We start from the raw sequence: 23601 nt of genomic DNA, 5'->3' as shown, positions 1-23601 counted from the left end.
TTTACACTAAAAACTATAGGGAAAAAGGTCATGTTTGCCTCTCTACTATTGAAACGGGTTTGATATTGCCCTCCATTTGGCTATTAGTCCATATATGTCCCTAATGCTATAAAAGTGATTCAAGTTTTTCCTTCCTCCATTAAGTCCATCCTTTTTAGCCACATGGCATTCCAACTCACTCCACCAACCCTTCTTCTTACACCACCACGTAATCGTATTTACTATCACCACTATCATAAATCATCTATCCATCATCAATTTTCTTTAAAAATAGAAATTAACAAAATAGATTAACTTTTGAAAACAACCCTCATTCATCTTGACCAAGAAATACTTTCCCCTAAAAAATAATTGATCCACTCTCAAAGAGTGCATGCATGGGGATTACTTTTTCAAGGTTTAAGAATCTACCAAACACATCTAAGTTAAGGAAGACACGAGGAGGGTGTCTAAAATGGTGACAATCTTACCATCTTTTTCCTTACTTGGAAAATGGAAGACAAGGGAAATTATCATTATATAAAATGTTCCCCCAAAAATATCAATAGAGTTTGACCGTTCAAAGATGAGGAAAAAAATAATGCAAGAGTAGGCCTATGTACAAAACAGTTGGCAGTCATACGTGAGCTGCTCAAAGAAAGTCTACTACGTGAACTCCTCTCCTTAATTTGACTTTGTTGAAACTACACCTCACCTTTAAGCCGTTCGATCACGTGGCTTTCATATATCTAACGGTGCAAACATTTTGTATTATGACATGATATATTCCTTTTTGGGAGGGGTTGAAAAATAAAAGAAAAGAAAAGAATAGAAGAGAGAAAAATGAATAAAAGATTCTCTCAACACTAAATTATTTTTCCTCTAAATATCTTGAGATCATCATTCATTCCATGACCGGGTCTTTTGGTCTCCCCTTTTACACCACAAACACCAAACCAACACAAAAAAAGAAAGAAAAAACAACAATTTTAGTTTAATCAAACAGAAAAACATAGAAAAGTAGAAGAAAGGTGTTGAAAAAATTCCCTTTGCATACATTCATCATTACTATTATTATTTTTTATGTCTTTTACCCCCCAAAAGTGCTAATTATTTCTTTTTTTTTCTCCCTCTCTTATCATTTTTCACATATCATTTCTCTGCTTCCTCTCTCTCTCTCATGCAATCATTCCATTTCCACCTATCCACAACCAGAAAGAGAGAGAGAGAAACACAAAAAACAAAAAAAGAAATATTGTTTTTTAAAGCCAAGCACTCCAGGAGATTATCCCTATAGATATACAGAGATTATGACAATTATTATGAACTCTTCTCCTGGGGGGCACTAACCATTTTTCGCACAAACAATCTCATTTCTTTACACATCTTTAAATGTAACATCTTCTTTTTGTTAGATGGGTCCTTAATTCATTTTCTTGGTGAGTTATCTGTTTTTTACTTGGCCTACAAGTTTTGTGTCTTACATAAGAAGCTCCTTATAATTTCAAGACTCATTGCATGTTGTGCCACATTTCTTGATCACCATCTTCTATAAAAATAAACCAAGAAATCATAGAAAGATATCTCATCAACTATCCAAAATGGGAGACATTTCTCCTGAAAAGAAAACAGGTTGTGGCCTGTTGAATGCTGTTTTTGGAAGGAGAAACATTTGGACAAAAAGATCAACATCCACAGGCTCACTTCCTACACAAAATTCCAACAATGTTAACAATATAACGCGATCTTCCAGCACTCAACATTCTAAAAAGCATCGTAATGGCTCCAACGAGTCTTTTTTAGACTCCCGTGAAAACCAATCAGAGAAACAAGTTGACAGGATCATTCCAAGGCCTAATCCGAACCAATCCAAGGCCGCGGTAGCAGCAAATAAAGCTAATTCACAAGGTGTACCGGTTCATAATCAGCAGAAAAATAATGGTCAAGGGGTACAAGGGTATAATAATAATAATCAAGGAAGAAAAGTACCTCCAGCCGCAACAGGGTTATCAGGGGAGCTTGAAAACATGATCCAAGATCATCAAAGATCAAAGGGTGCTAATACATTAGTCCGTGCTTCGTCTAGCAACGTGATGTTGTTTGGTAATTTGGGTAACATTAGGCAGCAAGGCGGAGGCAACAGTACTGGTCCGACAACAACTTCAACAGCTAATCATGTTCTAGATTATTTACCAAGAACCGCTAAAGAAGAACCACCACCACCACCACCACCATCACAACCATCTCAGAATGGGAAATATCCAACAAGCGTTATGGGAAATATAGTGCAGGGGAAAACAGGGGGTTCTGTTTCCCTATGCCGTGCTCTGTCCACAAGAATGGACCCTGAACAATTGAAGATTCTGGGAAATGAGGATTACAAGAATGGAAGATTTGCTGAGGCTTTGTCTTTGTATGATGCTGCAATTTCAATTGATCCGAATAAGGCTTCTTATCGAAGCAACAAATCCGCTGCTTTGACCGCTTTAGGAAGGCTCCTTGAAGCTGCTTTTGAGTGCAGAGAAGCTATCACAATTGATCCTCATTATCAGAGAGCTCATAATCGTTTGGCCACCCTATCTGTCAGGTAAATGTAAACGCCAGTTGAAATCACTTGAATTATAGAGAAGTCACATATAGGGGGTAATCATGACTAGTTATTGTTTGAGGGGTAACGATCATAAAAAGGTCAAGTATGGGGTTAATCAGAACCAGGTATAGTTTAAGGGGATTGAATAAAACGCGCCAAGTTTAGGAGGGTCTTTAGGTATTCTGTCAACTTTTTTTCTTTGTGCTAATTTTAGTCGTGAATCTTATGATCCCTTTTTTATTACTAGTATTACAATTTTCAAGAACTCAAGATAACTATGTTTTCTGGTGTTTAGATTAGGAGATACCGAGAAGGCTATGTACCATTACAAACAAGCAGGATCAGAAGGTGATCCTGATGTTGTGTCAAAGACTAAAAATATTCAAATTCATCTCAACAAGTGTACTGAGGCCAAGAGGCAAAGAGATTGGAACACTCTTCTTAAAGAATCCACCCTCGCCATATCCGCTGGTGCTGATTCTGCACCCCAGGTTAGCTATTTTACTGATTAAACCACAATAAATTTTTCTTCTTTAATTTGTTGAGCTAATTTTGGTTCTTGATGGCAAACATAAAAGATATTTGCTTTGAAAGCTGAGGCGTTGGTGAAGCTCCATAGATACCATGAAGCAGATCAAACTCTGAAGAATGGTCCGAATTTTGATATCGATGAATGTATAAAGTTCTTTGGCCCTATTGGCAATGCAGGCTTGCTAGTCATTCAATCTCAAGTTGCCATGGCTGCTGGCAGGTTAGTTAGTATTTTCGTGTTTTAGAAATAGTAAACATTTTCTTTTGGAGGGGAATAGATTGATTCAAACCATTCAACATTTCACACCCCGACCCTTTGAACAGTAAATGATAAAAAATGTATTCAACCTAGGTCATAGTTGTGGTCCTAAAGATCCCAATGACCAAGATTTGGGACAGAAATTAAAGAGTTAATTAATACTATTTTGGATTATTGTAGATAAATAAAGTGTTTGATTTAGCTAACAACACAAAAGGGGAATGCGTGTTAAGAGAAAAGAGCAACCAAAAGAAGAGTACTTGAGTATGTATTAGGTCGTTAGGTGCAATTTGACATATGCAAATCACCCTCAATCCATTTCATGCATGTCAATTTTTTAAGCTCCTACTAATCTTCCTTTTAGACTCTTAGTTTGATCCAGTCAAATTGACCTATAGACTTTACAGGACAAAATCAATCAAAGCTTTGAGAATTGATTTCCAAAGATTTCAAGATATTACTTATTTAATATTCCCTCTATGGCTGATAGTCTTACATAAAATACAAAATGACAGACTCAACTAATTGATTATCTCTCAATTTCAAACTAGTTAATGTCAATTATAAGAATGCTTTAAATACATTCCTGTCTAGACAGACAAATTTCATCAAAATGCTAAACGATTGACTTAAACATTACTCACTCTGTCCCGTTTTAATTGTCGCTTTAGCTCGAAAAAGGTATCCCAGAATATTAGTCACTTTAGAAATTCAAGACTAAAATTGACAATTGTTTCCAACTACACCCTTAACATTAAAAAATAATAGTTCTTTTTAGTACTGCTCAATACTAGAAAAGCATCTAATAAATAGGAGTAACTTAGTAAACTATACCTTATATTTGTTGTTTTTGTTTAATGAGTGTGAAAAGAGCTAAAGTGACAGTTAACATGAGATGAATGGAGTATCTTTCAATCGTTACTCGTTGGCTAATTAAAATTATTACACAATAGGATCGACGATGCCCTAGCAGCGGCTCAACGAGCAGCGCAGCTAGACGGGAACAACAAGGAAGTGACCATGGTGGTTAGGAGGGCAAGGGCAGTAGCAAGTGCTAGAACAAAGGGCAATGAGCTCTTCAAAGGTGGAAAATATGCAGATGCTAGTGTTGCATATGGTGAAGGACTGGACCATGATCCACACAATTCGGTCTTATTGTGCAATCGAGCAGCTTGCAGGTCAAAACTTGGCCAATTTGAGAAAGCACTTGAGGATTGCAACACTGCCCTTAATGTTCGACCATCTTTTACCAAGGCTAGGTTGAGGAAGGCTGATTGTTATTTTAAGGTGATATTTTTTTTTTTTAAGTTTCTTTATGCTTTGACACTAGTCTGAACGTGTGATGACTTAATCAGAGTTTTTATTTACTAAACAATCATGACATGTCCATAGTGGTACGTCTCTAAAATTGGTTTACCTATTGCTATTAGTTCAATTTTTTGGTACAATTAATCATATATATATATATATATATATATATATATATATATATATATATATATATATTCGGTAGCAAGAAGACACATTAGCCTTTTAATATGGTTGAATAATTACTCACCGAATTACAACAATACAAAGCATGCTACTAGATTTCATATATTTTCACGATCTCATATGAGCACATTATTATACGAGGAGTTACATTGTTTTTCTCTTTAACTTTGATCTCTTAAACATTTTTTTCTAGGTATAAAAGAATTGATTTAAATTAGTATTTTTTTTTAATGTAGTTTTAAACTATTTAATTTTAAAAAAAAAAAAGCAAAAAGTTAATATTTGAATTCACGGTAAAATGTAAGTGTTCCCATTCTAGTAATTTATTAAATGTATTAATCATTTTTGAATGATCCGACCCCTTTTAACAAATTAGCAGCTGTCCTAGTAAATTGACATGGTTGATCCTGATCTATGATTGAAAAGCAAAACATTTATCTTATTATTTTCTGTTTTTCTTCTTTTTTTCTAATACGATAATTGAAGATTTTTTATATGCATTCTTTTATGACTGATATATATTATATAAATATATATTTATATACCAGATGGGAAAATGGGAAGCATGCATACAAGAGTGTGAAACGTTGATGAAGGAGTCACCAGAAAATGAGGATGTGGGACAGATGATTAAGGATTGCCAACAACACCTCAAAAAATGAGGAATTAGCCAAAGACGTGAAGAGCATGAACATCACCAATAATGACATATATGGTTGTCATTAATTTGTCAATCTCCATAACAAATATATTTGAATGGTATCAACACTTGTTTGTTCAATTCCAATCCCTCCATAAAAGAAAAAGAAAAAGTCAAAAATAGAAAAATCAACATGAGGAAAAAAAGGTGGAGGGGAAGGGGTTAAGAGAAGGATTTATAAAGGTCTTTTAGGGAAATGAAAAGAGAGAATGGGAGAAGACCAAAGGATTAATTAAGAGGTTTGAGTTAGAAAATAGGATTTGGTAGGTATATTGGCTCATCTCTTTAGGAAAAAAAAGAAAAAAAAGAAAGAAAGGAATTCATTAGGGTGCTTTGGGAAAAACTAAAGCGCTATGGATTTTTAGTGAATGAGAACAATTCTTTTACATTTATTGCATTTTCTTAATATGTAAGTAATTATTTTGTTTAAGATGGTTTACTCGACTTTTTCTCCATTGTTACTTTTTTTTTTCTTCCAACCCACAAAAATAAAAACTAAAAGATATATCTCTTGATATATCACCCTGCATTTCATTGCATTCATTAAAGTGTAAATGAGATTCTCAACAATCATTACTCCATAAAATAAGCAGGGGTCCTTCTAATAGTATTCAGTAAAGTGCATCACAGCTAAGTTAAAGCTGTTTCCAGATTTTGGAAAGTGAGCTAAGCTAAAAGTAATTTTGCTCTAACTTGTCGGATTGCTAAGATTTTAGAAATTTCAAACTAATAAAAGTTTACTTTTACTACTCCCTCCGTCCCAAAATAAGTATTGATTTAGCCGATTTCACTCTCATTAAGAAAAATAATAATACAAGGTATCGTTTATTAAGTTACCTCTATTTATAAGATGTTTAAGAAGTAGTTTTTTAATATAAGGATATAGATGGAAATAATTACTATTTTTTATCTTACATTTTTAAAGGGTCAATTATTTTGGAATAATTTTTTTTTTTTTCAAATTGACACTTATTTTGGGACGGGAGGAGTATTTGTTATCGCTGGGTCCTTTAATCATCAACCAGACGGCATGATCGAGAAGCCAGAATAATTAAGTAGAAAACTTAGGATATCTAATCATTTGGCCCCTCCACCAAATTTTCTTTTTCTTTAATTACTCAATCTATCTCTCTCTTTTTGTCTGGTGGATGAACTTTTCGAACGTTAGCAAATTAGCAACTTATTGGTGGAGTTTCTATGTTGTTTTTTGAGAAATTGACTTTTATGAAGCTCTCCTTTTCCCCTTTCCTACCAAAGACTTCTGAAAACGCAAAAGAATAAAATAAGAACCTACTCGACTTATAATGTCATCTAAAAATTTCTAAGAGCAAGTATACATCTTGAGATGGGGAAAGTTTACTTTAAATTCAAAGGATATATTAGACTAAAATTTTGATAAATTAGAGGTAGAGGGTAAGACACTGTACTTAGGGCAAAGTTATATATCTATGAACTAATATCCTAATGCATGTGTCAGTGCCCAAGAAAACTTTAGTCACTCCATTTGTCGTCATTTCTCGTTTTTTAATCCCCAACGCCTTGAGCCCTTGACTTAATGAATAAACGGAAAAGGTGGTTCAATAAATGTAGTTTGTTTTAAAATTTGGGATCGAACTCGTGGTTGGTTGTTAAAAAGTATATAGTTTGACCACATATCAGATTTATCTAAAAATGACTCATCCATCCATTTTTCATTAACGTAATTAAATCATATATGAGACGTGGCCTCCAAGCTTATGATTGTGGGTGGGCAAGGTGTATGGGATTTTTATTAATTTGTTATTTAAAATTGAAGAATCAATTAAACGACGTAGACCTCTAATTGGAGGCTACAGTCATATTTGGTATTATAAAATCGGCGTTAATGAAAAATGGCAATGGATGATCATTTTGATAATGGACGATGGTATAAATGAGTCAAACTATTGATGAGTGAATAAGCAATTTCCTATAGTTCGATGGCATAAATGAGTCATTTCTATATTCGATGGCATAAATGTGCCAAACCACATTGACGAGTGCCTCGTACATAAGCGACATATTTCCGATAGTTGGTGGCATGACCTTTTAACAATAAATGTAGTTGTGTTCGTGGTTGGTTTCTGTCAGATTTTATCTAAAAGGAAACCAATGTAATTAAATCATTTTTTAAAATGTTGGGATCAAATCAAATCAATTAAGTCGACTTTTGTCGTTTTATTCGAATTTTATGTCATTTAAAAAGTATATATGACAATGAACCACATATCAGATTGACTATATTCTAACATAACATGACCAATTAACCATCTCTTTTTATCATGATATTGTTTAACCTTAAAATGTAGAACAGTTAGATTTGTATGAGGTGCCAAAGATATGCGGCTAAATTCAATTAAGGATTTAAATAGTGTGATATCTGATGAAATGGATAAAGAATCAAATCTAACCAAATGCTGGATACATATGACCTCGGGCTAGGAAACCGAGGTTGATATCCTTTCGTTACGAGCTACCAAGAGACACAAATAAAATAAAACTCAAGAACAGATGGAAACTGATGCAATAAATTCTTATGATTGTTGATATGAATTCTTTCTCTCCTTCTTGTTGCCAACCCCGCTCATGAATGAAGACCTCCCCTTTATATAGTAGAGTTTTAAACCTAGTACAATTCTAAATAAAGCAAGTAAATCGAGTAACTTCTACCGTCGCACGGGATTGACGCGAAATATCCGGAATTTGAGGGGCGGATATTTCGTATTAGACCTGATTGGCGATCAATCATCCTTCCTTTATCGCCTCGTGCGGCTTGAGCTATAGCTCCTCGATCCGTTAAATGGTCGTGGCCGCACCCGAGCATAACCATGACAACGGAAAACCTAGCGTACTTATGTCCTCGGTTTTACACGTATATAGATAGTCCCCCCATTTCCGTATGCGATTCTTCCCGGCGGGGAATGGAACCTTTAAGTCAAATCACCGCCCAATGCTAGGTCATTATTACCCGGTGATTGCCGCCAAATCTTTTGGGGAATCCTCTTTAAATCGAAACTTTTGATACGAAACAGATCCCTTAAATCTCTCATATATAAAGCCCGTATGCCTTCTTTCCCACGCATCCTCAACTTCTCCAAATCTCACTTTGTTCCTTCTCTAAACCTATTATCGAGATTCTGCATCAATCCCACAATACTCCTCGGATTTGCAATCTTCGTATTCCATCTTTGCCCGAGTCCGATACGTATTGTTAAGAGAACCTTTTCACGGTCGTAAGCTTACGTACCGTTGCGACCCGGGATGAAGACCGGTCTTCATTCATGCCCATCGGGGCAACCGAAGGCCTCGATAGAGTTGGAATCTATTCTTCCCGTGCGAGCATTGTCCCGTCGGGATTTAGTTACACGAATATTTGTAAAGTTCTTTACCATCTTGACCGGTGGAGGATTTCGAATCTCTTATCGACGATAGCGCCATTACCATGGTTAGGGGAAGATTGTCGTCTGGAATCGGACGTTGGACTTCTCCCCGTTGGGAAGGGTATGAAAATAACTCATCATGTTCCTTTGTTATTCATTGTTGTACACGTATCCCTTTATTCCATAGGGTTCGTCCTCTTTGAATTCATAGAATAATCGAGGACTTCCATAACCGTCGATATCGGCATGTATCGGGCGAGGATCGCCCTGCGCCCAACACCTTGAGGCTCGTATTTGCGAGTATTGAGAAGTTGGCCAACGCGGCGGGTGGCTTTTACCCTCGATCACTTGTTTTATATGTACCTCACGTCGATCCGAGGGTTTCTCGATTGATTCCTAGGGGAAGCCGAAGCCTCGTCACATGACCACGAAGACGATTATGATCGAGGGTGGCTAAATCGGTTTGTGATGGTACGCACGGCCCAACCGCACCGCCTACTCCTTCCTATCAATTTTCCCAAAGAAAACTTGCGGAACCCTTCACCGAACCCAATCGAGCCCGTGATCCTCATCCTACTATCTTTGAGTGGGTGATTGCCCTTCTCGGAACTTCATATTTTTATCTTCATACGCTCTTGGAAAATGAATGGCTCCCGAAGGTGGGAAAGGAAAAGACCACGGTAACTTGTTAATGCGAATGTTTCAATCTTTATTCGTTCTTCATCATATCTTAACTCAACATCTTTAGTTTTCGAGACTTCGGTTGAGGAGGGCTCCCCGAGAGATCGGTAACCAGGATGTAGCACCGAGGCCGCCGAAGGAGGCCGGCAAGTTTTCCAAATCAGGCGTTCGGGGGTTAGATCTCGAGTCCGAACTCGCTATATTATAACGACTCGCGAGAGATGCCTTAGGGTGAAAGCACACCAGTGATTGTACTTGATGAGGAAGATCTGCCGGAACCGGATATCCCCAGGTCGTCTGCCTCCGTTGCAAGTCATGGGGACATTGTAATCATCCGTTACTACTGTATCCCGTGACTATATTTGGAGATCCCATCCTCCGACTTGTTAGTTCAAGCCAGGATGTGGCTGCTTTACTCTTATTTTCCAATTACCGATCGTAGAGTAGGGTTCCTTTTTTTTTTTTGACGTACTGATGTACCCGGCATAGTCGGGGTTTTATGAAATGGGAAAAGATCTCTAATGGAATCTTGCAACTGATTGTTATTGGACTTTGTCGAGCATTCCCCGTGTGATGTTTTGTATCCAAGCTTTTAGCATATGCCTTTGTTGTATTTTATCAATAATCGTTTATTCCATACTTCGAATGAGCCCGGCGTATCTTGCTTCTGGTTTGAATTTCATAGTTCATAAACATTGATCCCATGTAGGAGGCCGGGAAACTCAGAAGCCTTCGGTTGAAACAACACGCTGTGCGAGATATTTGCGAGCTTTTACACGATCGTGGAGGGATTTGTACGAGGTGTCGACCTAGGTCTCTTTGAAAGGTCGATCCGTTCGATCACGACACGGTAGTTGAGCGGACCCCCACCATCTTGCTTTTCTCGTTCGCTTCAAGAAAAGATCGAGATAGGATCGAGGTCCCATCCGTCACTGTACCGTGTCCGGATGCCGACCGCCGTGTCGGAACCCCGTTGGCTCTGAAAACGGTTGCAGAAGATTAACCGTCTCGGCCCCACTCTATAAAAGCGAGTTTCCTCCTTCCTTTTTCACTTTTCAATTTTTACCAAAGGAAACTTTTACCTTCGTTGTGCTCTGAACTCTTTGATCTTCATACCTTCAAACCTTCATAGCTTCGTATCTCCGTCCCTTCTTCTTAGCGCCGTTCCGTCTTCAAACCTTCATATTTTTTATCTTCATACTTTTCAAAAAATGACGAGCAAATCTTCGAAAATAGGCGGTGAGACATCCTCGGCTCCTAAACTCGAGCATTTGCCGTCCCAACTTCGTTCCCGAGACTACTCGACGCTCGAGACTTCGAAGTTGAGAAACCTTCTCGGCGGGGGGATCGAGGTGTCGAAATGTCTGCCTACATGTGTGCGCGATACCCGCGAACAAACTCGAACAAGTCCAGGAAGACCGTGGGTGGAAAGGGAAGGAGGTCGTTATTCCGGCCAAGATGAATCCGTAACGACCCACGTAGATGGGTACTTGAGTTTATACCTCTCTGTCCCAAGACCACCGCTCGACCCGAGGTGGTCGATTTACACGGTGGTAACGAGATCACACTCGCATTGCAATTCAAATCCGTCATTTTGGAGGATCGTTGTGCTCCCCGTATTTTCGCTACAAACGCGAATATCCCTTTCCGCGTGCCCACACCTTCTCACTGTACGGCCCCCCCGTGTGGGCTTCGGAGGGGAATGATAAAACTTTCCAAAGTCGACCCGCAAGTTCAAAAAGCCCTATCTCGAAGTTTAGACAAAGATAGGGATCGAGGGCATAAATAATATGTATGTCGAATCGGGACGGACGGACCATCGTCAAAAGCCGATGAGAAATTACTGTTTCTAGAAATGGAACCCAAATGTAAGCAAATTTACATCGATGTGGTTTGGCCGCGTGCCGTACGAAGTCTAAACCTTTTGTTTGTTCGAAAGTGTATGCGAGCGGTCCGAACTTAAGTTTGGTTCCCACCTCGACCAATGGATTGGAAAATATGCTCCCAATATACTTACGCCGAACGCAAATCGAAGTTCTACGAGGCGTTTATCCATTTCCGTTCGGAGTAGAGAGATATTTGCGTTTCCGTCCGGGACATAAACTGCACGGGAACGGTTTGCGCTTTAAATTGCCCAAGTATATATAGGCCCTTGCACGAATTTTTCTTCCATTTTCTCACCATCCCCAACCTAGAAACCCTCAAACTCTCCAATTAATCCTTCATCAATCTCAATCCAAACCAAGAGCAAATATATCAACTTTAACATGAAGAACAACATGGCAACTTCAAAATTGTGATTTCTTCACTATTTCGCCTTTCGGAGGAAAACCTTGCTTTGAAGTAACTTGGGGTTGGAAATGATTTTCATGATCTAAGGTATATTTTAACTTTCTTTTGATCTTTTTGAACTTCTACAAGTAATTGATCATAGAAATTGGTGAAAACCCCCATAAACAAGCTCTTCTATATTTTTATGAAACTTTCATGAACTTAGCTTGTTTGTTGAGGTTGTTTTATATGGTTTTTTTGTTTGTTTGGAGTTATGGTGATATGGATGGGATCATATTGAAGAGGAGAAGTAGAAAAGTAGAATTTGGTAGCGTTTTACGGGAAAATTTCGATACATAAAGGGCCTATAAATTCATGCCCATGAGTTGCTCGATTAAATGTCTAAATGAAGATTTCTATAAGCTATGACCTTGGTTTTGATCTTGAATAGTCCGTATTATGTAGGAAATCATTCGTAAGGCATTCAAGGACTCGGAAACATATATAACTCCATCGACGAGGTATGTAGGGCTTTATTCTCTTTTGGCATGACTAGATTTCAAATGACCTTTCATTGAAAAGTTGTTCCGCTAACTTGGATCGATCGTGTTCTATGATAATTGAGCTGACACATACTCATCTATGACTTGTACTACATTATGGTCCACATCTCCTTTTGGCTATCGATTAAAAGACTTTCCGTTCAACTTGAGTCGATTACGTCCCAAAATGGTTAAGCTTACCCTTTTCTCATGAATAGTTTGTATCGAAGTACCTTTCACATTTCGTATCCCTCTTGTTTATGGAATGAAGAATGATATTAGTTATGGTACTCTTCATATCAAAGTTGAGTTGATTGTACTTCCTTTAATTAAGTTAATTGTCTATTGCTCCAAGGTGACGAATCTCTCGTTGGCACACTTTTTTTTTCGATAAAAGTTGTGTCGATCATATTTCATAAGAGTTTGACTAACTTTGGCTTCGTGAATAATTCATAACAAGATGTTTCCTTGTACTTTTACTTCTTTGGCCAATGATCAAATAATGATAAACGTAGCGACAATAATGAAAATCGGAGGGTAACGACGACGAGTCACTCCGACTCTTCTTATGATATCTCTTCCGAGGTCCTTGCATTGCACTTATATATATATATATATATATATATATATATATATATATATATATATATATATATATATTATGTATATATATATATATATAGTATGTATTTATTTTCATTACCGAGCCGCACTTATGCCGGTATACTGCACCTAGACATGTTTCTTTCTTTACCGAGCCGTGTTGTAGGCGGCCGGATAGGCACGTAGCCGTGCACCTAGATGTATTTCTTTCTTTACCGAGCCGTGTTGTAGGCGGCCGGGTAAAGACGTACCGCGCATCGCCACCGACCGATTGCAGGCGAGATGATGTTATGATGATGAGCTCACCCCGTCGAGGAATTTATTATTGTTATATGATACGATATATGCCTCGCAGCCGAGGAATGATTTTTTACGGGCATGCATTTACATTTATGTCATGGTTATGGTTGCCCTCGGTGGCCTCGTTCGCAGTTTCGGGTTGTCTCTAGATCTCTTCCCATGATTATCCGTATCTCTTACGCTTATGTTATATTTACACTTACCGCCTTACATACTCGGTACATATTTCATCTTGACGCATTTTGTGCGCGTGATCATACCAACGCGGGCACGGTAACGGATTGGTGTACCTTTCTCAGTAGGATACCAAAGTTCAGCAGGGATGTTCGCACTCTATTCTCCGGAGTTGCTGGTCAGAGTCATTAAATAGGATGTATGCATATATATAGAGAGAGTATAGCTATGTGTTACGTCGGGGTAACTTGTCCCGACCGCTGATGCATATTAGTGCTCTTAGAGGCTTACGGACTATCGGTCGGTGTACGAGTATTGTGTTGTGGCCTTTGCCGGCCTTCTCGACTAGTTGTGTTTTGTCGTGGCCTTGTCGGCCTAGTTATGCATATATGTGTTGTTGGTCCTTCTGTTGCAGGGTTGGTAGGATATCTTCTCCACCTATTGTTATTCGGCGGCCTCGTCGGCTGTGATTCACGTTATAGAGCTTAGATAACACAGGTTGGTTCGGGGCTCGGCCCGCCCGGGTCTTTGGGTGCCGCCCACCCCAAAGGTCGGGTGTGACGGTCGAGAGCGTGGACGAGCTCACGGACTTATATGAAAAGAAATTGGAATATTCTCGTCCTCTCTCGATCTCTCCTCCTTAAATCGGATCTAGCGCCGGCTCGGAGTGAAAGCCGCCGAAGCCAAACGGGAATGTGACCGGTTGGTGAGAAGGTAAAGGCTTTCGAAATTTACAATAAGTCTTTAATAGCCGATGCTAATACCCCCGCTTCTCAGGCCCGAGCTTATGTCAGCCAGATCGATCAACTCCGGGCAGAGCTCGATGGGATCAAACCCAAGCTTGATTCCCTCCCCGAAGCAACCGTCGGTGCTGTGGCCGAGCGTGATAATCTCCGGGAGCAACTTCGGTCGTCGTTGGAACAAACGAACATCCTTAGCGCATCACTTGCTAGGCCGAAGTGGAAAGGGATCGGTGGAAGCCGGGGTCATCACCGATCTGCAAGCTGAGCATGGAAAGGCTCTCGATCAGATCTCGGGTTATGATGACATGCTTGAGCAGTACAAGGCCGATGTGACCGCCGCCGAAAAAGCCGGGATCTTGGAGGCCGAGTACGAGCGATGTTTGTCCGGAGGAGGACCACTCGGGAAGTTCAAGCCTTGGTGTGGACTTACTTCGGGTTTGATCGAGGAAACAAAAAAGAAACGAGAAGCAGAAGCAAAGGCTGCGTTCGACCCCGAGGATTCTGATATTGACGCCGAGTCGGCCGATGAAGAGGCCGAGGAATCGGATGAAGAATAGTTCGGGGCCTCGCGCCCCTCTTTTGTTTTTTGAATACTTGTTTTGAGGCCACTGTCTGGGCCTTTGTAAATCTTGCTTTATCTATGAATGAATCAAAATTTGTGTTTGATTTTGCAAGGTATTTTCCCGTTTCATTGTTTGCTTGGTTTATGTCTTCGTTATAATTTATCATATTGCGGCCAAGATAAAATTCGAACATGTAGAATCTTACCATGATCGGGCTTTGGTTCGTGCTGTCGTTAGTCGCAGCTTTATTCATAATTTGCGAGGCAGCCCCGATTGTGATAATTTCGCGTTTTTAGACGGTGGTCTTTGACCGTTTCGGGTCGCAGCTTTCGAGCCTGCATTGGTTTTTTTTTTTTTTTTGGACCGTGGTCCTTAACTGTTTACGCCATAGGTTAGACCGTAGTCTTTAACTGTTATGCAATAGTTTAGACCGTAGTCTTTAACTGTTTTTGCAATAGTTTAGACCGTAGTCTTTAACTGTTTTTGGTATTTGGCAACATGGGATCCTTTTGACCGAAATAAGCTTTTTATTGAAAAAAACCGGCCGGAAACATTCGTAATTGTTGCCGTGGCAAGAACAAACTAAGTGGACATATTCAATCGATCGTTTGGTCCTTATATCTGATCCTATTGTTCAAGCCTTGGCTTTTACATAGTTTCGACTTAACTCATGATATAGTAGTCCCCTAGTATTCGAGTTCGAAGTATGAGGGCTCGGGTACTACTCAATCGTAATATGCAGTCCCCGTTTTCCGATCTCTGATCTATGCTCTACATTCGTAGCACGCTGTTCGGCGCTACCTTATTAAAAACCTTGTCGAAAACCACTTCGGGACAAAACGATCGAAGGGAAAAGTACAAAGACGTGCTTTCGAGCCTAAGTCTATGACTTCCGAAGCGTACCGATGTGTTTTTTTCGCTTCCTCGGCCGCATCCTCGTACGGTTAGGTCGAATAAAAGAAAAAGAAAAGTTATTCATACCTTTAACAATAATATCGCTTTAGGTGTGCCACATTTCATTTATTTTTCAGCCGGTGTCCGTCTCATTTTCGAGTCGATAAGAACCTTTCCCGTTATTCCGGCATTACGCATGTATGGACTTTCCCATTTGAATCCCTTTCCCTTCGTGAGGGTTCTTCGTATGAAGTGTGACCTTCTCGAAGCCAAGTCCCAATTTAAAAATGTACGAGGTTTGTCCTGCCGGTTATAGTACCTTTGCATCCTTTGCTTTTGTGCGGCTATCCGGATATGTGCGCCCTTCTTTCATCCACGAGATCCAAATTGACGGTCATTGCTTCATGGTTCGAGTTCTCAGTGGCATAACAAAATCTCAGGCTCGGCTCACCAACTTCAACGGGTATCAGGGCCTCGGCTCCATATACAAGGGAGAACGGAGTCTCCTCGGTGCTTGATCTTACCGTTGTGCGGTAGGCCCATAAAACCTCGGGCAGAACCTCCTTCCATCGGTGTTTGGAACCGGCCGCTCTTCTTTAATTCTCGCAATATGATTTTATTGGTAGACTCGGCCTCGGCCATTCGCGCTTGGATGGTACGGTTGATAAGATCTTCTTAATTTTGTACTTTCTTCAAAAACTTGCCGACCTTACTTCGCTTCCCGTTATCACACGCATCTCTACTGCCGGTACCCCAAATCGATAGATTATATGATCGTAAATGAAATCGATGACCTCTTTTTTCCTGACTTTCTCGAGTGCCTGTGCTCCGACCCACTTAGAGAAATAATCAATCATAAGTAAGATAAATTACGTTTTACCTGGAGCCCATAGCAAAGATCCCACTATATCCATGCCCCATTTAAGCTGAATGCCGTGGGGAAGGGACCGGCGAAGCTCTGCTCTCCGGGTTGACGTATGAACGGGGCGTGCCTTTGGCATTCGTTACATTTCTGAACGAAGGTTTTGGCGTCTCTATCTATCTCATTCCAGTAGTATCCTGCTCTGATCAATTTGCGGACCAATGAATCGGCTCCCGTGTGGTTTCCACAAGTACCCTCGTGAACTTCTCTCAGAACGTAGTCGGTTTCCGTCAGTCTCAGGCATCGGCCATGCGGGCCGTGGAACGATCTTCTTCGTACAATCGGCCATCGACCAAACAAAATCTCAGTCGCCTTGGTTCGGAGGGCTCTTGATTCCTCAAAGCATCCCTCACGGTAACTTTATTTTGGAGATAGTCTATGTATTTATTCCTCCAATCCCAAGCGAGGCTAGTCGAGTTTACCTCGGCATGGCCGGGTCTCTATGCCGATTTTGTTAATCGGTACTTCACGGCTCGGAGGCGAACCCTTCCGATTCGGCACCGAAGACCCCGGTTTCTTGCCCGGCGTCCGCTTATTATTTTTGATTACGGGGTACGTGCTCCAAGGTCGGCAACCCTCGAACTTGCCGAAGGACAATCAAGAACCTTTTTTTGGTATCTCGCGTGCATTCGTCATCTTGATTTCGAAGGTTCCGTTCGTTTGGTTGACCACCAGAGAGAATCGCGCTTGGCTCTCGATCTCGGCTCCCAAGCTTTTGGCAGGTCTAAACACTCGCAATCATAGCCTCGTACTCGGCTTCGTTGTTGGTTAAATCGGCTGACGTTATCGTCTTATTACGTCCGCCTTGGGGGTTTGAGAACGATCCAACCGGACCCTTTCGCGTTAGACGCGCCATCCGTGTGAAGGGTCCGGGGACCCCGTGCTAGTCCCGAGAGCACATTTCCTTGTCGACCTCGGGGGATAATGGCCATAAAATCGGCCACGAATCCGCCGCATTTGGGATTTGATTGCGGTTCGGGGTTTGTATTCAATATCATACCCGCTAATCTCCACCCGCTTGCTAGTCGGCCTGAGAGTTCGGGTTTATGCATGACGTTCCTTAGGGGGTACGATGTTACAATGCATGTGGGATGACACTGAAAGTAAGATTTCAATTTTCTAGATGCACTTAACAGAGCCAAAGCGAGTTTTCCAAATGCGAGTACCTGGTTTCGGGGGTCACCGAGAGTCCTACTTATAGTAAAACCTGATCATCGTTCCGTTCTCTCCCGAACTAGGACACCGCTCACCGCAATCTCGGACACCGCCAGGTACAAACACAACTGCTCGTTCGTCTTTGGTGTGTGGAGTAGAGGTGGACTTGATAAGTATCTTTTGAGTTCTGTCAAAGCCGCCTGACATTCGGGGGTCCTACAAAATCAGTCTTTTTCTTGAGCAACGAGAAGAAACGGTGACTCTTATCCGAGGATCTGGAGATGAATCGGCTCAGGGCGGCTATCCATCCCGTTAATCGTTGTACCCCTTTGATGTCGTTTATCACATTGATATCTTCGATTGCTTTTATTTTATCCGGATTGATTTCGATTCCCCGATTTGACACCATGAATTTGAGGAACTTACCCGATCCGACTCCGAAGGCACATTTTTCCTAGTTCAGCTTCATGTTGTATTTTTTTAATATGCTGAAAGTCTCCTGCAAAAATTTCAAATGGTCCTCTTCCGCTCGCGGGGACTTAACGACCATGTCATCAATATAAACTTCCGGATTTCCTATTTGGTGTTCAAACATTCGATTGACTAGACGGCGATAGGTTGCACCGCATTTTTTTTTAGCCGAAAGGCATTACATTATAACAATATGTGCCAAACCTAGTTATAAAAGAGATTTTTCTCGATCCTCACATCCATTTGAATTTGGTTGTACCGGAATATCATCGAGGAAACTCAACGTGTCGTGACCCGCGATAGCGTCGATCACGCGATCGATGCTCGGGCAAAGGAAAAAAAGAATCCTTCGGACGGGCTTTGTTTAGATCTTTATAATCTACGCACATTCTAAACTTATTCCCCTTTTTAACTACCACAACGTTAGCTAACCAATCTGGATATTTTACCTCTCGAATGGACCCTATATTAAGGAGCTTGGTTACCTCGTCTTTGACGAATGCATGCTTTACCTCAGGTTGTGGCCTTCGCTTTTGTTTGATCGGGAAAAACTCGGATCCAAGCTCAGCTTGTGTGTCGTCACGTCCGGTGGGATACCTGTCATGTCTAAATGGGACCAAGCAAAGCAGTCGGAGTTAATTTTAAGAAACTCAGTAAATTTTTTCCTGAGCTCGGGTGTTAACCCCGTGCCTAGGTATACCTTCTTTTCTGGCAGATGGGCAAACAATGTCACTTGTTCGAGCTCTTCAATGGTGGACTTGGTGGCGTCAGAATCATCGGGCACCACAAAGGTTCTCGATACTCCGAACTTTAACTCCTCATCTAGTGCGTCCCCGTTCCAATCTTACGAAAGATTCGGGGATCGGGGGTGCAGCTGTTCTTTATTTGACATTCTTCACTTCACCCCGATCTCGGAGCTTTTATGGTCTTAACGGATTCTTAATAACGAACATTTCTTTTGCGACACTGCTGACTGACATTCTGCACGGACGGTTTGATACCTTTTGGGGTCGGTAATTTCAACATCTAATGCATAGTCGAGGAATCGCTCTTTGCAGGAGGTGAATCATGATGCTTGCAGCCCGGTGCATTATATCCTTATCACCTTACGTCACGTAAAATTTCGTCTGTTGCGTAATTCTTGCCCGTTCCCGATACGCCAGAGTGATCTCGCCTTTAGTCGTTTCGCGTGCCATGTTGAATCCGTTAAGGACTCGTATGGCCGGCACGATACGATCTCGGTAGTCCCAGTGTTCGATGACTCTCCATTCGAATGATATTAACCGAGCTACCGGATCGATCGGCACACGTTTAATTCTAAAATTATTGACAAGGATAGAGGAATTACCGTCGTCATTATGTGGTTGGGCAATGCCTTCCGTGTCCTCGTGCGTGAACGTGATGGGGACATCGGGATCGTTTCGGATACGCTTTTCCCTCGTTATGGAGATCTTCGTGCGCTTTATAACCGGTCTCGTAGAACGTCGATTCCTCCGTGATCGTGTATCGCACGATGGGGCTGTTAGGCCTATCTGCTTGCTTGGAATCGAGGTTTTAAAATGGGTTTTTGCTCGTTCGCTGAGAATTCTCGAAGATGCCCCAGGTGGACGGACGGGCCACATATCCTCCCTCGGTATCGACAATCCTCGGTCCGGTGGCCGTGAGTATGATGATACTTACAAATAAGGCTTTTGTCCCACTTCTCCGAGTCGGATTGGATGGGCCTCGGATGCCTTATTTTGTTGTTTCGGTTAACGGCCGCATTAAAGTTGCTACATCGATACGAAAAGTTGTGTACTCGGATAACCTTGGAATCTCTCTTGTTTCTCGGGAGCCATCGTACCGTATTTACGTTTACCAACCCACTGTTGTTTTTGGACCTCGATCACTCTTTCGATCGCTTCTCCCATCAATCTTGCCCGATTCGGTGTTACGCCCATTTTCTCTTCGATCGAGCGGGCCGGTGGTGTCATACCGTCATATGACGATTTGGAATCTCGATCCACCACTCTCCGCGCGATCATCGCTTTACCTAATGCCATAACCTGCCCCTCAAAATCTTATTGTCTTCGACCCTAATTTTCGACCGATATCCGTTGCGCATCCCGGCCCGGCGATTGCCGGTATTCTATCAAGTTTTGTTTCGGTTCCATTGACGTGATCGAGCTCATCGAATCGAGCCATGGGCGAAAGCTCGAACGGCCCAATCGTCCGTAATCGGAGGTAAGTCCATACGCTCCATTTGAAATCGAGCCACGAACTCGCGGAGGGTCTCGTCGTCTCGTTGCTTGACGTTGAATAGATCCGACTTTCGGGTTTCGACCTTGATAGCCCCCGCACGGGTCTTAACGAAAGCATCGGCGAGCGTGGAAAATGAATCAATCGAGTGCTCGAAAGTTATGATACCAAATCATAGCTCCTTCGACGGGGTTTCCCCCAATTTCTTAAGTAAACCGATTCCCGTTCATTATCGGCGATGTCGTTGCCTTCGATAGCGCATGTATATGCGGTACGATCATTCGGTCTGTCATCCATCGTACTTCGGGATATCGGGCGTCGACGAAATCTCTTCGGGATTTTACGCTCGGCGCCGCACTTGGCGGAACGGCATTTGAACAAACTTTTTCGAATGGGACCTTTCAACATCGAAGCGGAGCCCGAGATTTGATCGACCCTCGAGTTATAATTCTCCACCTTCTTATTGTTCGCCTCTATCTTCTTTTCACCGGATTCGACTCGTTTGGTCAATTCCTCGAGCATTCTTTTCAATTCGATATTTTGCCCGATGAGTCCATTATTACCCCGTGAGACCTGTCTTTCCTCCGTATCCTCGGGCCGGTTCGGTGGGCCAAACATCGGTGCACGATCCCGATTTTGCAATTGCACTATGATCTCTTCGTCCGGCAGCCTCGAGCAACCCGGCCATGTCTAACCGGTTCTCGGGCTGTGCCGCGCACGGCCTTGTTGTTCTCACCGAGCCGGTATGTTGCCCATCGATGACCCGACTTGAGGCTGGATTAACGGGGGCGTTGTTGTTGAGTACGTCCCGTCGTCATGCTCGTGATGACTCGGTTCCGCACTTGAAAATTGTGAATGCGAGTCCGACATCTCTGGTATACCTGAAATCAAACCCTAAAGAACAAGTGTGAAATATCGAGTGTGACTAGAATGTTATATTCAACCGCCACTACTATCTAAGGCCCCACGGTGGGCACCAAACTGTTTAACCTTAAAATGTAGAACAGTTAGATTTGTATGAGGTGTCAAAGATATGCGGCTAAATTCAATTAAGGATTTAAATAGTGTGATATATGATGAAATGGACAAAGAATCAAATCTAACCAAATGCTGGATACGTATGACCTCGGGCAGGGAAACCGAGGTTTATATCCTCGTTACGAGCTACCAAGAGACACAAATAAAATAAAACTCAAGAACGAGATGGAACGACGCAATAAATTCTTATGATTGTTGATATGAATTCTTTCTCTCCTTCTTGTTGCCAACCCCTCTCATGAATGAAGACCTCCCTTTTATATAGTAGAGAAGTTTTAAACCTAGTACAATTCTAAATAAAGCAAGTAAATCGCGACAACTGTGACAGTCACGGGATTGGTGCCGAAATATCCGGCGAGGGCGGATATTTCGGTCTTGTTAATGGCGCTCAATCATCCTTCCTTTATCGCCTCGATCGGCCCGAGCTCGAGCTCCTCGATCCCGCGAGGTGGTCGTCTTTGCACCCGAGCACCCGACAACGCATAACCGAGCGTACTTGTGTCCTTGGTTTTAACGGAATAATTTAAGAACATTAGAAAAATAGACTTTGCATGGTATTAGAGCCCCAATGGATTTAAACAACCCAAAACACAAAACAGACAAGGTTCTCTATCAATTGTCATTGCTGATGGATCTAATTTTAAAAGTACTATGGATTTTTTTTGCTTTGGTGTTGGAATCTGGTGGAAAAACAATTCAGAGTCAAAATTGCAAAAGTTAATTTTGGATGAAGCAAAATTACGTAAAATTTTAAAAACTCAATGAGATAAAAGTTGTTAATGCCTGTCGAGAATGAGCGCCAGCTTCCTCACCCCTGCTGGTGTTACCTTATGGTGGTTGCTTGAAATGTTTGAAATATGATGTCTCCAACTTTAATTCCCAACTAAAGATGATCCAGATCCTAAAGAGCAGTCAATATGAGAAGAAAGCTACTATTTGGGACATAAAGCAAAAGCTTTATTAGCCTCATTTTTGAGCCGTCTCTAGCCGCTTTTAGGTTAATCATATATGTTTAAACACATCAGCTTTTGTGGGCTTGAAACTGTTTACGGTATGATTCGAGAAGATACACACTTCTCTAATTTCTTCATGTTTTATATAACTAAATGGGTGGGTTATGTCTAACAATAGCCTCGACCACAAATGCACGATATTATTCATGATCTATTTGAATATATCGTCTTCATGCTTCAATCTTGTGCTTAGCTTGGCGGCACTTTAAATTTGTAGTTCCATTTTTTAAGTCGGTCAAAAATATAATTTTACATTTCTTAAATTTTGTTCAAAGTTTATCATCTGGATTACTATCTACTGGACCCAGCAACTTTCAGTAGTTAGAAGTTCTCTAGGACCATAGGTATCTAATAGTTGGTAGTTGAGTTTATGCTGAACTATCCTCATTTTGTGCTCTACATATGGTGTAACAGTGTATGTAAATTAATGAAGAAGACAAGTCTTTCTATTCTCTAAAATGTTTCTTAATATGGCATTAGAAGTCGGTTTTGCTTCTTTCGCTACTTTATCCCTCCCCTCTAACGTTGCCTCTCCAACAACATCTATCATGTCTTCTTCTTCATCTAAGCCTCTGAACCATGCTCGCCACTTTATCTCTATTAAGCTTACTTGTAGGAACTACTTATTTTGAAAGACACAATTGATGCCTTCCCTGCGAGGTCAAATTCTTCATGGCTTTATTGATGGATCCAACCTATGTCCGTCGACTTCTACCTTTGTTAAAGGTTCGACTACTACTCAATTTAATCGTATCTTTTTTTCACTTTTGAGTCAATAGGATCAAATTCTCATGAGTCTCATCATATCCTCTCTTTCTCAAAAGAAAGCATGCCCATAATTATTGGCTTAAATAACTCCAAAGAAATTTGGGATGCCCGTGGAGGCTGCTTTCTCTTCTCCTTCCAACATTAGGGTTCTTAACCTTCATATGCAGTTGCAAAATCGTAAATAAGATGACCTTACTAATTACTATTACTCAATATCTCCAATAAAGAAAAACTATTATGTGACGAGTTGACAACCGCAAGAAGAAAGCTGAGC

General features: G+C 41.1%; 1 protein-coding gene across 1 annotated transcript; it reads left to right on the top strand.

Moving 5' to 3' along the window:
* Positions 1-78: 78 nt before the first annotated feature.
* Positions 79-5665, top strand: LOC132059478 (inactive TPR repeat-containing thioredoxin TTL3-like). Its single transcript, XM_059452099.1, has 5 exons — positions 79-2566; positions 2865-3060; positions 3148-3320; positions 4313-4646; positions 5402-5665. The coding sequence occupies exons 1-5, from the start codon at positions 1581-1583 to the stop codon at positions 5513-5515; spliced, it is 1803 nt and encodes a 600-aa protein (XP_059308082.1). The 5' UTR covers positions 79-1580; the 3' UTR covers positions 5516-5665.
* Positions 5666-23601: the final 17936 nt, after the last annotated feature.

This window comes from Lycium ferocissimum, chromosome 6 (assembly GCF_029784015.1).
Source record: "Lycium ferocissimum isolate CSIRO_LF1 chromosome 6, AGI_CSIRO_Lferr_CH_V1, whole genome shotgun sequence".
Lineage (NCBI taxonomy): Eukaryota > Viridiplantae > Streptophyta > Magnoliopsida > Solanales > Solanaceae > Lycium > Lycium ferocissimum.
The sequence above is the reverse complement of the archived record's forward strand: the minus strand, read 5'-3'. Positions and strand labels throughout refer to the sequence as shown.

Bases quoted from the DNA above. Each gene is read 5' to 3' on its own strand.
- LOC132059478 (XM_059452099.1), top strand. From the start codon at position 1,581: ATGGGAGACATTTCTCCTGAAAAGAAAACAGGTTGTGGCCTGTTGAAT. The intron at 2,567-2,864 runs GTAAATGTAAAC...TCTGGTGTTTAG, and splicing joins TTGGCCACCCTATCTGTCAG to ATTAGGAGATACCGAGAAGG. The intron at 3,321-4,312 runs GTTAGTTAGTAT...ATTACACAATAG, and splicing joins GTTGCCATGGCTGCTGGCAG to GATCGACGATGCCCTAGCAG.